Consider the following 13,856-nt stretch of genomic DNA (forward strand, 5'->3'; position numbering starts at 1 on the left):
CACTTTTTATCCTAAACCCTTCCCTTGTTTCCTCAGCAACAATATTTGCTGTTTCCATTTACGCACTGGATGTATTTTTGCTTTGGATTTCAAACCTATGATCCTCGATATTTCAGCTAAATTTTCAAATGGTGTTTAACATGTTGCACAAACATGAAAGCAGCGTTTTAATTTTACACACAGCACGAGCTGTTCGTGTAAGAGGAATATTTCTTAGGAGTGTGAATCCAAAATATGAGAATTTGGGCATGGTAATAACAAATTAAGTCCTTTATATTTGCAGACTCAATTCTATTAGCATGACAAAGCTGGAGTGAAATGGACACGGTTGGACTAGGGTGGGGGTGGGTGCATGGATCAGGGGTGCACAGGGGAGTTTATAACTGCTGTGGCTCAACTCCATGGGCCCCCCTTTGTAGAGCTTTTGTTCTCGGCCCTTTTAAATTGGCCGTGCTTATTGGCCCAATGCCGCCTGCGGGAGCGTAACTGATGATGAGGCGGAGCTTCATTTATTCCAGTAAAATGAGCCATGTTTCACTTTGAATGCAGCGTTATTAGCCGGTGAGTGAAAAGAATAGAAAGTCATATATTGTCGGGTCAGAAGTCACGGTTGTAAACAGCTGTCGAGAAACTAAGAAAAATTTGGAGATTTGTCTTGAGTTTTATTGGTTTCCAACGCAGAGATAACCGCGCTATTAATCCTCCTTAGTTTTTCACTGAATTGCATGTCTGGGAGTGAAAATGCTGAGCAGAGAGAAGCTCTCTGCTCTCTGAGTGTCGCGGGGCATAAATACTCATTCTTCCCTTCAGACAACGGCCGATCCTCCTCCACATTCAGCGCCACACACTTCAGTGAAGCCTCTATCCTGATACTCCAAGCTGATTGAAAAACTAAAGCCCTGAGATCAAGATTGAATAAGGAGATTATTAATAATGAGTGCATTCTATCATCCCCACAGAAGTTGAACGCTTTCCTTCAAGCTCAATTTGATCTTAACTTGGAGGAGAAATCTCTGTGGATCTGTTGTTTTTTCTCTGCTAATTAGTCAGGATCCACCGTAATACCCTGACTTCTCCGAGGCATGTTCCATTATGGCACAAATATCCTCTTATTAAAGAGGAAAAGGGAAAAAAATCAGGGACGTGTTTGTGCTTTAATCCAGCATTTGTTTAAACAAATGAAATCCCTGTGAAAGTTCTGAAGACATAATCTCCTCGTTCCCTTGTGATTGACACGTCATCCTAAAACTCAGTGACCTCAGCGTGACCTATCCGAGGATGGCACGACGAAAACTGCCAGTATTGCAGCAATGAAACCAAAGTAATTCAATTGTAACTATTTGTCCTCTTTAAATAGACTATGAGGTTTAAAAAGAAGCAAGAAAAAACAACATTTGAATATGACGGGGTTTTGATATATGGCTCAGAGTATAATCTCTGGCTACAGCCTGAATTGTGCCCCTTGAGATTTCCTGTTGTTGGCTTAACGGGGTTTCCAGGTTGGGCGTCTGCACACTGGAAAAACTGGACACCTATAAGCAGAGAGTCTGTATACGAGTGAAAATAAAGTGTGCTCCTTTAAAACAGCCTCGTTTCCTAAAAAGGTTAAAAAACAAATGAAATTTGAGAGTGCGTTTAAACGATTAATTTAATTGAAAATAGTGCAACGACCTCATTGAAACATTTGAAACAGAAAGTTGGTGGCTTTCGGACTTTGGCTAATTTTCCATTTGATGTTAGGAACTTGATTTGGAAAGCCGGAAAAGCATGTTTACTTTACTGTTTTTATAGAAGGGTGGTGTACATTGGTAAACACGCTCCTGCTTCAAATTCATCTTATTTTTATTTTTATTTTTTTTTATCTATCCTGTCTCTCCTGATGTCTTCCTCTCTGCCTCTGCAGATTTACTCACCTGACCACACTAGCAGTAGTTTTCCATCCAATCCGTCGACACCTGTGGGTTCTCCTTCACCTCTAACAGCCACAGCAGGTGCAGCCTCAGCAGGTACAGTGGTGACTGCTGCTGGCACCCCGTCTGGAAGGCCAGGTAGGTCACCAGCCTGTGGATTTTAATCTCATAAACACTGTCTGCACACATATACTAGATACCAGCAGAAACTGCTTCATAAAGGCTTTTTTTCCCCAGGTAAAGTGCCGGTAACTCACTCAATGGCTATTTCTTTCCTAGAATAGCCAAGCTAATTATCAGGCTTTCATGAATATGTGCCCTATTTTAACTGTGGAAGTGCAATAACCCACACAAAAAGGCAGGTCTTTAGGCTGCCTCCAGCTGTGCTTTCTGATTCATGTAGTATAAAAAGGCTGGCTGAAACTGAAGTGGGAGGCAAATGAAAGAGTTTGATTAATAAACCGAGTCTTGTTCACTCAGTGTTGTCATCCCTCCTAAACAGCTGTGCTAACGACAGGTAGGCTTCTCCAGGAAAGTGTGTTATTGTGTGGACGCTGGAGTTATTGTCACAGCTAATTTTTCTGCTTTATCTCACATGATTAGCCAAAACATCATACAGTAACTGTGACCGTGTCTGCACCGTCATGCATCTTAGGAATAAAAGAGGAAGTAATGAATTTGAAGGTCTGTATTTTATGTAATAGTCACAGCTCTGCTTGTACTGGTCAGTGAATATAGGGCCCTGTGACTTCAATTAATTCAATTAATTACTTTTACTCTGTGCTGCATTAGTCGGATTAATTAAAGCCTAAGTAGAGTGAATTGTGAAGAGTTTCCCTAAAACTTAATTTAATACCCCCTTTTAGCTTTAGAGCATCTCTAATCATTTGGTCGTCATTCTCCGTGCTTTATCTGAGTCGGGGCAGTTAATGCCATTTCTACATGAATCCATCCTAAAAGAAAGCTTAGTTTAGTCTGGGATAAGGCTGAACATCCACTGAATTGACAGCCACGATGAGTATTTAAAACTGAAGAAACGCGAGAATTAATTTTCAAGCGAAAATGTTCCAAGGAAGTTTAATCTCAAGCAAATAGAAGAGATGCCTCATGCCAGATTTATCTGCTGGCTGTGCTCTTTCTGCGGTCCACGAGCACAAAAGTGACACCATTTATACTGAAAGCATGAAATCTGTGTTACAAGTTTATTCTTCACCTGCATCTGCGTCAGGGGCTTTATTTTTGTGGCTGAGGCAGCCGCTCCGCATTGACTCCCGGTGACATCACAGAGAAGTTTTGGCTCTCAGCTTTTTAGGAGGCACTTTGCTCGAGCTCGGGAGTTTAAATGCAGCCAAGAAGTACCTTCAGAATTACGTGTAGTTTATTTTTTCTGCTGTCATTTCCTTTAAGTGATAGAAATTTATGGACAAACTGTGGAATGACTGCGGCTCTTGGGGCGGCGAAGGGTTTTAAGTTATTGAAAAGCTTTTCATATTTGCAGAACTGCATTTATGGCTTATAATAGCAGCTCATACTATTCATTCTACTTTTAGTAAAACAGTTTCAGGAGTAGATTTATTGTTATATAATCCTGCTTTCCCAGACAAGTGTTTTTGTAGTTAGATTTTTTTTTTTTTGGGGGGGGGGATGGGACGACCAGTTTCCCTCTGAATTGTAATTATTTTCTGCAACAAATTCAGAGAACAAAAGCAGGAAAGTAGTAAGGAAATCAGGGCGGCCCCATCAAGGGGATCCTGTTTGTAGTACACAGTACTTTTAAGTACCGGAAAAGAGATGTAGACGAAGAAAATGGTCCGTCAGATATGTTGACAGAGGCGGGAGACCAATGGAAAGAGAATGAGAGGGGGGGACAGTAGGGGAAAGCCCAGTGTGTTGTTTTAACGGGCAGTTGTGTCATGTGTGGTAATGGAGTGGCGACAGCTGTCTCTACGTATGCCCCCCTCTTCCTCAGCTGTTGCCCTGCCCCATGGACAGCTGTTCCCCCAGCACACACACGCATACACACACGCAGACCAGGCGGCAAAATGCCCCATTTAGTCACCAGTGAGTGAAGGAAGGTGGCTGTGACTCAGCTGATCAGAGTGGCGGTGATGTGTCTGTTGACCTATTTCCAGTACAGCGCGCTGCACCTGAAAACTGCAACAATATGACAAGCTGAAAAAACAGTTCAGTGTTTTATTGAATGAAGAAAATCCATATTATATAGATATATATCTATATAATATATAAAGCACTGCTGCCAAATATGTCATGTGGAATTATGGGGAAAAGATATAGTTTTACTAATTATTCGTCCTTAATGTGCCTCCAGGCTTAGAAAAAGAACGATACTCTGAAAGTAGCCCAAAATTTGGCTAGTTGTTGATGTAAGTTTCCAAATCCATTTATCATTGGGACTGCACCAATATACAGCACATTACTCAAGGCTGGTTTGTTCAATTAGCCTTCTCTGGTGCACTTGGGGACCAGAGCTTCAGTCTAATTTTTCATAGCCGCCAGCCAGCAGAGGCTTATGTGAAGTTCCTGTCTCACTCACCTGGGAGAAAGCTGAGGCAGAACAGAGACTTTTTCATTTCCTCCTCCAAAGTCACTTTTAATAGTCTGTTAATTAAAGTCGGCTTTTCCAAGGCTGTGTGTGAGTGTGTGTGCAGAAACATGAAAACTCATAAGACCACAGAAGAGTTATTAGACATTTCATTGGGATGATTTAATGGAAGTTCCCTGAGCGTGAAAGGTGTGATTTTTCTAGTGTTTGTCAAAAATATACATCAGCTGCATTTTTACCACTTTTAACCCCTTAAAGCCAAGTGTGTCATATCTACTGCAAGAGGTTTTGAGGCTTCTGCATCATCAGTGTGATTGTTTTTTCCCCCCCCTGAAAAATCTGAAAAAATACATTTTTAAGAAATAATTGCAAGACTGTCAAATGTAGCAAATATGATACATATTAAAACTCACACATGCAAATTAATATACATAAACACAATGTTCTAGAAGTTATTTCATGGTTTAGGCTTTAAAGGATTTAATAGCTAAGTTATTTGTGTACTTGTTCTGACAACATCGGTCTGATTTTGTAAAACTGAGAAATAAAAACGCTGCGTCACCCCGCTCAGCACGCTATAGCTTTGAAATGATGTAAATTAAGCTTTAAATTAAGAATAAAAAACCATCAGCGTTCCTCAGGCTCCTCTGCCTTTATCATGGGGTTTTCATTGCTGGTTATTTTAGCAAAATGAATTTCTAGAATCATGCGAAATGACTGATAGCAGAAACAAAGTCTCCTTGTGTGGATCACGCAGCAGTGCGCACCATTTACAAGGATGTGGGCTGGGTTTAGCATCCTAACACTATAATAGACACCAGAAGAGCTTGGAAAGACTACGGACACCCTATCCTACTCTGTAAATAACCTGGAAAGGTTCATTACTGTCAAAGTCCATTAAGGTTATTTGATTGCAGTATAATGCATTGCCTCTTGTTGCACATGGCTGGCACTACTTGGATAATTGCGACTCCAAAAAGGAAAGAAAGAAATGTTGTACTGTAGCTGGAAATGTGATGAGCAGATGTGGATTCCTCTTCTTTAATTTACACCAGATCAAATCAGCTTGATTTGCTTTCCTGTACTGGCCGGTAGATTAAATTTTTGGCTCAGATAAACATGCAAAAACTCACTGTGCCAAAGGTAAATTATAATCTCTCTCCCAGTGCAGAGTGTCTTAGATATCTCTGTATTTAGATCATATGATTAAAATGCACTGGTCTTTATTTAGAGCAGAATTAGATTTGACTTTATGGGACACATTAGTGGAATATTCAGGCTCATATATTTACAGATGTAAATTATATAAAGATGATTGACTTTAGTGCTACCACATCACCAGTCAAAGATGCTTTAAACTGACTAAAAGTTAAAGAAAAAGAAAGCCCATGTAATTATTTCTTTCACCAAAAGCCTGCATGAAGATCAGGTACTAAAACAGTCAGCAACGGTGCACTTTTGATTACTGGTTCCTGATGTTTTTGCACGTTTCTGGAATAAAATTAGAACATGCGTGAAAACTAGTCCTGAGCGTGATATTTTTCACTGCTCACATTGTTCTCATAGCCATGGTTATTAATGTGCAGATGCAGCGTTCATTTCAGGGTGGAAGTGGGTGTTAGTCAAACCCTGCGCTGGCTCATGTGTCAGGATGCAGTCCAGCCATCAGGAAGTGATGCAGTTAAGCTCTGAAAGATAAAAATACCTCTCATAGAACAACAAGAGACCAGAAAATCAGGATGTCAGTGTGTTATGACTGCATGTTATTGTGTTTGTCAGTGAATGATTTTTTTGTGTCGGCGTACCAGGATGAGGCTTTTGGCCAAAACTGAATCAGATAATTGTTAACACTGACCTTCACTTTGTCTCTCCTCAGGTACCAACCAGTGGCCCCGTGTTGGTGGGCAGACCCCCTCCTCCCCAAATTATGAGAACTCCCTTCACTCACTGGTAAGCTCTCTGCCCGCCTCCATCATTCAGTGAGAGGAGGATATGATGGATGCTCGCTTTAGATAAGCTGCCCATGAAGGACTGAGCTAGCATTACAGTGAGATTCCTGTCTGACAAATGTTTTGCTGAGGAAGGTGGGGGTAGAGGGATAACCAAACTGAACAATACCTGTCCCTTGGGGCATGCCATCTGTCCTCCACTCTGTGGGCCGGGTCTGGGATGACAGTTGGGGGATGGGTTTAGTTATGGGGGCTGGTGTGGGGGTGGCAGCTGTTTGCTGAACCTCTTCTCCAGAATTCCTTCGCTGCCGTACGACCAGAGCTGAAGATCGGATTTCATGCAGCCCTGCTACCTGATGCACATGTCATGTGTTTACATACTCTACTGGGAGTTTATTCAAGGGATAAACGGACTTAAATAAACTTACTATACAGATCCACAGACATATTTATATGATAAATAAAGACAGTATAATGTTAGGCAATAACCCAGCTGATCCAAGCAATGGGTGAACAAGTGAATTCATAAAACATATGGATCATAAGTGTTAACAAAATGCATTTATGTTTCATGTGTATGAAAGAAAGAAAATATTGACCGATATTGAATTTTCTTATCACCAGCAATTCAAATTGTATTGGTGTCGAAGTTTAACATGATTATATGTTTCTATGACCTCACAGAGAAGACCCGCAGAAGTAAAGGATGGAGCTTTTAGCCATGCTGTGATCTTAGAGGGACATAGATTCATCCTGACATCGTCTGCAAAGCTCCTTCATAATCCGTATTCACACGTAACAATGAAAAGACATCCAGGTTTAATATAAAGGATCCTATATCTACCTGGTAGAGATGTTCCTTAAGAATGTCTTGAACCCATACCCGGTTGTTTCTGAATCATTTAGGCTTCTAAGAGGTAAAAAAACATCAATTGCAGTTTTTTATTGAATGATGAATGAAAAATGCAGCTGGCAGCCACTGAAGGAAATTCTCATTTATTCTCAGCAACGTTCAAGAGTGTGCTGAAATAAAATCGTAGATCACGGTCCTCTGGTAGTTACGACAGAACTACTTGGAACATTGGAAAGTCCCAGAGAGCTCTTGGAAATGGTGATGAAGCTCTTTGAGGATTAGATTACAGTCAAAATGACTAATTTTGTTACTGGACTGGGCTGTGAACAGTAGTTATATTCGTTTAAGACGAATTTTTTTTAAAAACGGCAGACTTTGGTAATCAACAAAACACGCACAGCTGGATGAAATGAACATAAGAAGGCAAAGCAATAAGGCACAAAAGACAACAACATTATTTATCCCAGCACATAAAGTCAGTGTAAAGTTTTAAACTTGTGGCGATGCAGAAAATGTGACAAGTGCTGTAGTAGGGGTCTGTAAATACGCAAACAGCGAACCATTTTTATCTTTACAAAGTGAGTCGTCAGCAGCTGTGTGCTTCTTTCTAAATCCTGCCTCTTTCTCTCTATGTGCTATCACAAAACCAAAAAAAGTCTTTACCCACAGCGTGTTTGTAGTATTTATAGATTCTGATCTTTTTTTCTTAATTCTCTCTTATTCTTATTTGACTTTGCCAGAAAAACAGAGTTCATCAGCAGTTACATGAGCATCTCCAGGATGCCATGTCTTTCTTAAAGGATGTCTGCGAGGTACTCTTCAGATAGACTCTTTTTTTTTTTTACCCATTGCGTGTTCCATACATCGTTTTGTTTTCTTGCACAAGTTCGACTACATTCTTCACAGTGAAATGCACTTTCATTTATTACTACTTCTGTCGCCTTATTCTCATGTTATGTTGTTGTCGTTTTTTTTGTTTTAGTCTTTTTCTGCAGCCATGCCAGCTTGTAGTAATCAGCTTAGGTTCAGATGACAATGAAATTAAGTGGCTGCAGTGCCTCTGTTCATTTGAAAAACAAATGAGAACATATCCTGACTTCTACAACTCAAGCTGAAATGGCTCATTTGATCTTGCATTTGAATTGCCTTCTTTATCTTGTGTTGTTTTTTTTTTCTCACCATACAATCAGCATTTTCAATTTTTGTCCTAATGTGCTTATACTAAGCTGCTCTGTCCTTCTTTTCCTCCCTTCTTTCTCTCCCTAACCCTTCATTTCTCAATCCCTTTGGTCCTCCCAGTCTCGAATGGAGGATCGCCTGGACAGATTGGATGATGCAATCCTTGTTCTGAGGAACCACGCAGTGGGCTCCACCGCCAGTCTGCCCAGCGACATACACAGTCTGCTGGGACAGGCACAAAATGGGCCAATAACAGCCATTGGACCAAATTTTCCTGCCTCTGCATTGGTTCCAAGTCGGACTGCAGCGATGGTACGATAACTTCATATAAGTATTTATTTATTACTATACGGTATTTTTCAAACTACACCACATAAAACACCTTGGCCACCTGGTCAAAAAAAGGAGAGCTTTGAGACATTTTCCGCAGACGAACAGTTGAATTTATACCGGCATATTTTCCATAAGTGTAATAGCTGGCCGTAGGATCACCCTCCTCTTGAGAGCGGCTGTATACACAAGTTTGAGAGAGAAATGAAGAAAACAGGCACAAAGAAGTAAAGTTGGCGTAGGACGTGTTTGTACGTTGCAATCCTTCTAGAGTTAAACTCGAAGCCCCTTGAGAACTGGGGAAATGCCGGTCTCTGTGTAAATCATGACGTGTTCGCCCATCCTCCTTCTGAGGTATTTGATTGTACAGAGCCAGGAGATTTGAACACATCTGCAGTGGAAATTAAAATGGGATGACTCGTCCAACTGTTATCTGGAGGTGTTTGGAAAAAGTTTGACACAAACTTAAAAAGAAAAAGATCAAATTAATTTGAACGTGGGAAGAAGTTTAGATTACTTTTTTCTCTGAGATAAATGATGGAAGGAAAAGTTAGACAGTGATGAGATTTTGTATCTAATAAGCCAGTGATTAGCTGTAAATGTGGTGTTGCCTTTAAATTCAGACCTAAAATTAATATTCTTGTTTAGATTACTGTTATACAGAAAGGCCAAAAGGCTCCTTTTGTGTGTAAATTGATTATTAATTAATTAGTTTAATTTTTTTTTCTATAAAACAAGCACGTATTGTGAGTAAAGTGTTTTGGTAAGGTTGTACTTTGATGCAGCATGAAGAAAGAATGAAAAGATGCATTTCTGAGTGCAGACCGACATTTTAGTGCTCAGTCTGCACTTTTTGTTTTCGTGTCTTGATCATTGCAGTGGAGCTGTCGTGCAGAAATTCATTTATTTTCAAAGCAGTTTCATTTTTTTCTTTGTTTTAAGGTGGTATTTTTCCTGTCGATGGTTGTTTTCACTCGTACGCGGAGGCTACTGGGTAGCTCGCTTTGTCCCTTAACAAGAATTTTACTGTGGTTGTCAGAAGAGCTCAGTTTGATGTATTTGTTACAGAGAGCTGGGTTGTGGCAGTGATGTTGACCGACTGCGACTGTGAGATAGAACATACTGTGTCTGCACTAACACAGCACTTCCTGTGTGGGAAGAGGTCCCTTCAGACAGGGCTCAACAGCCTCGACACGGCACAGCCACAGGCTTTTTACTCTGGCTGTCACCCCGCCCTCTACCCCCTTCCACCCCTTTTCATCACTTCTTTTTAACAACCCAGGAAATCTGAATCGTTGGAAACGTGTGTCTGAACCCGCAGCCTCCACCCAAATAGAGGTCCTCAGCTGTATGGTAATCAGGCCCAGCCATGAAAATGGCAGCGTTCTTTTCTTGCCAGAGCCCCAGCCTCACTCCTCCTCCTCCAGACAAAGAGTTGTTTGGACACCTGTTGAGAGCACAGCAAAGATTAGCGTAGCGCTGGGGAAGGGGAGGATCTCGGAGCGGTGGGGTTAACAGAGGCCAACAGTGACTGGGGATCACATTCCAGAGGAAAAGAGGGAGATGCTCTCCACCCTTAGTGATGATTTCTCCGCCTTTCCTCAGTCCTTGAAAAAGGAAATCAAATGGCTCTAGAGCATGTGGTAAAGGAGGGGCTTTGTGGCACAACGTGGTGGGAGTTGACCATTTCTATGTTATGCATGTGAACAAAATAACAAGGAGATAGTCAGACATTGGAGTGGGTTTAGCTTGACTTCTTTTGAAACTGAACACAGAAGGATTATTCTTCTCGTAGACATGAGGAACAGACGGGTCCTCAGTTGTGGTTACAGAGCGGGGAGTCTGAGAATGTCGCTGCAGCGAGCAGTAACACAAAATGCAACAGTGACAGAGACAAATGAGGAGGCTATATATGGACCTTTAAGTATGGCTAAATATTGTGGCACAGGTGTTTTTTTTAATTTGTGTTTATTTTCTATTTCCTACCCTTGATTATGCATTATAACGCTGCTGTGGAGCAAATCTCCAAAGTACCCACAGGTGTTGGTAATGACTGACTTGAATGGTGATTAAACCCAGAACTTGTCCCATGCTGTGACTACAGGTTTTAATAAACACTGCTACAGACAGCATCTAATCTAATGTATATATACATATATAAAAGCATCTTTTTTTATGATCCAACCAGTGTAGAGTGCTCACCAAAATGTGCAAATCAGTATAACTAAGGTTGCTCTTTTTCTTTAAAACTGTGGGATTTTCCATTTTAGGCTTTTCTCCTGCTCAAAAGTGTTGTTTCATTTTTATGAACAGTCTCCAGTGAGTGTGTGGCTGCTTCCTTTCTTCACGTGTCCTTCCTGTCTGTGTTGCAGCAGGGCGGCGACGATGCTGCCAGCCTGAACAACAGCCACGGAGGCCTGCCCAGCGCCGGCTCGACATCCAGCACAGAACTCAATCACCAAGTGGAAACGTTCAGAGGTCAGCTCCACCACGGCGTCCCACTCTACGATATCCACACGATTCGGTTTACGTATGATGTCTTACCTCCACATTTCTGTTACTAATAACAGGTCTTACTTCAGGCCTTCCAGCAACCCTGGAGCTGAAGGTGGAGAAACAGGACAAGGATGAGATGCTCGACAGCATCTCCACCGATAACAAGTCAGATGACGAGAGTGACAGAAGAGATATGAAGACACCCAGAGCAGGCCCACGCACAAGGTAAGAGGACCTTTCGATACGAAAACGTGTGAAACATTCTTCAGAAGTGAAAATAAGCTCTATGGCATGCTTTGAGATGGTAGAAACATGGGATAAGGCTGGAAAGGTTGTCTTTCATATGCGACAGGTAGTGGAAAATCTGATACATATCGTATTAACCTTTACTGTCATTATTTGATTTAAAATAGGCATGTCAACAAATGGGAACAAGAGCTGGGTAAAGAAATTCCAGAGGAGATGTGGAGAATACTGGATTCGGTGCTTTTTAACACCCCAAATTACAAGCAAACAGATAAATGTGAAACAGCCCTGCTGGAGATTATGGAACCAAACCATACTCACATGTTTTGGACATTCGGAAAAATAAAACCCCTTTTGGATAGTATTCATTCAGAGCTTGCTGAAATGTTTGGCTATACAATCCCATGATCATTTCAGATCCTATACTTGGATCACCTTAAAGGAAACATGCATCCAAAGACCAATACCTGTTTAACATTGACCTAGCACTGGCTAACGATCAAAACACTAAGCTACAGACAATGGGTGATTGTTGTTGTTGTGATGGTAAACTCAAATACAGACTGAAAGTGAAAGAATATTTCTAGAAGGCGGAGCTTCTCAGCGTCAAGTGAAATCGTTGTGGTAAAAACTCATGGATGTTAAATGAATTAAATTTTCTTCCTTCATGTTTATAGTTCATGGTTTAATCACGGTCATGTCAGATTAATGGTTTGAAGACCATCCTATCATTGGTGCAGATGACTGAATGGTGGCTGCGGGTTGATTTCTTCTCTCTGCTGCAGCATCACCGAAGACGAGGATCTGAATCCCGAGCAGAAGGCTGAACGGGAGCGCGAGAGGAGGATGGCTAACAACGCTCGCGAACGCCTGAGGGTGCGAGACATCAACGAGGCTTTCAAAGAGCTGGGTCGCATGTGCCAGCTGCACCTGAAAAGCGAGAAGCCCCAGACTAAACTGCTCATCCTCCATCAGGCTGTGGCTGTCATACTTAGCTTGGAGCAGCAAGTCAGAGGTCAGTGTTGCAGCGCTGCTGCGGCAATTAACTGAAATGCTACATCACATCAAATCACTGCTGACTCTTAAAAACAACGTGTGTTTTGATGCAGCGTTCCTGCAGGTGGTAATTTAATTTCACTGTCACATCCAGAGCAGATACATGTGGAGTTAGAAAGGAAAAAATAGGGAATGGAGCTGCCAGAGTATCACAGACAGTAAAGAAAATGCAGGGCGTTTATTCAGCTCAGATGTTTCCCTGCAGTGCTGCATTTAGAGGTACTAAAATGAGTAATGATGAAAGATTTGAGGCGAAAGACAAACAAAGTAACGCCCTTTTATAACACCCTTAAAGCTTCGGTCTCTCTCTAAAATTTTATCTTAATTTTATTTTAAAAAAAGCTTTGACATGTGTTTAATTAAAGTGTAATCTGTGTTTATGTGAACTCACAGAGAGAAATCTGAACCCCAAAGCAGCCTGCCTTAAGAGAAGGGAGGAAGAAAAAGTGTCTGGGGGCTCCAGTGATGCCCAACCAGCCCACACAGGAGTCCATCCAGGCCTGACCGACACATCCAACCCCATGGGCCACCTCTGAGACAGGTACTCTCACCTCTAATTGAGCGACACACACTGCTATGATGGTTTTCTCTAATAACTGAATAATCGGTCATCTCATGACAGCATATTTTCTTTTTCTTTCTGCACTTTGATACCATGATAATTGCGGTCATCCTGTGTGTTTTCCTGGTTTAACTGATGTTTAGTTGATTACACAGGTCAGCATGATTGAATCATATTGACGCAGCATGTTTAAACCCAGCTAAAGTCCACAATCTTCATTTTTTACTTATGTTTCCTAAAATAAAATTTTTAACTTGAAGATGTCAAACTGTAAAATTCTTCCAATCGTTGTTATTTAAAAAGATGCAGATAGATGGAATATTCACTAAATTATTTAAATTTTAATAAAATCTCTGCTAAGGTTACCAGAAACCATCAATCAGTCACATTTCATGAGAGTTAAAGTTGCCAGCCATCACTAAGAGGACAAATTTTGCTGGCTGACTGGTCGCGCTTCCAGCCACGTGCGTGGCTGTGCTGAGCGGGGTTTCCCCCTCATGGCTGAGAGCTTTGTTAAACAAGGATTTGGGGTGAAATTGTGCACGGCTTATTTGCCGTTTATGCATCAGAATCTGTTCAATAAACTGCACTTTCCAGACATACTTTTAGAGACAGTGAAGATAACAAACACTGGAAATATTGGAAAGTCTGGTTGTTCTTGGCCGGCGATCTGCATCTTTGGCTGGTTTTTCCTGTGCTGCGTCACTTTTTA

At 41.3% G+C, this 13,856-nt stretch overlaps 1 protein-coding gene across 3 annotated transcripts in view; it reads left to right on the plus strand.

Moving 5' to 3' along the window:
* Positions 1–13,856, plus strand: part of tcf12 (transcription factor 12) — an 86,132-nt gene that overhangs the window by 68,996 nt on the left and 3,280 nt on the right. Inside the window, exons 13-20 of one of the 3 annotated variants that reach the window (XM_085453258.1) lie at positions 1,904–2,048; positions 6,350–6,423; positions 8,016–8,087; positions 8,575–8,766; positions 11,157–11,262; positions 11,355–11,505; positions 12,312–12,541; positions 12,976–13,123. In XM_085453258.1, coding sequence (XP_085309384.1) covers positions 1,904–2,048; positions 6,350–6,423; positions 8,016–8,087; positions 8,575–8,766; positions 11,157–11,262; positions 11,355–11,505; positions 12,312–12,541; positions 12,976–13,118 — 1,113 coding nt within the window. In that variant the 3' untranslated portion in view covers positions 13,119–13,123. The remainder of the gene's footprint in view (positions 1–1,903; positions 2,049–6,349; positions 6,424–8,015; positions 8,088–8,574; positions 8,767–11,156; positions 11,263–11,354; positions 11,506–12,311; positions 12,542–12,975; positions 13,124–13,856) is intronic. The other 2 variants (XM_085453266.1, XM_085453274.1) reach the window with 2 other exon arrangements.

Source organism: Copadichromis virginalis, linkage group LG1 (genome assembly GCF_057382275.1).
Source record: "Copadichromis virginalis isolate Kocher_CV1m ecotype Utaka linkage group LG1, C_Virginalis_male_GT1.1, whole genome shotgun sequence".
In the NCBI taxonomy this organism is placed as follows: Eukaryota; Metazoa; Chordata; class Actinopteri; order Cichliformes; family Cichlidae; genus Copadichromis; species Copadichromis virginalis.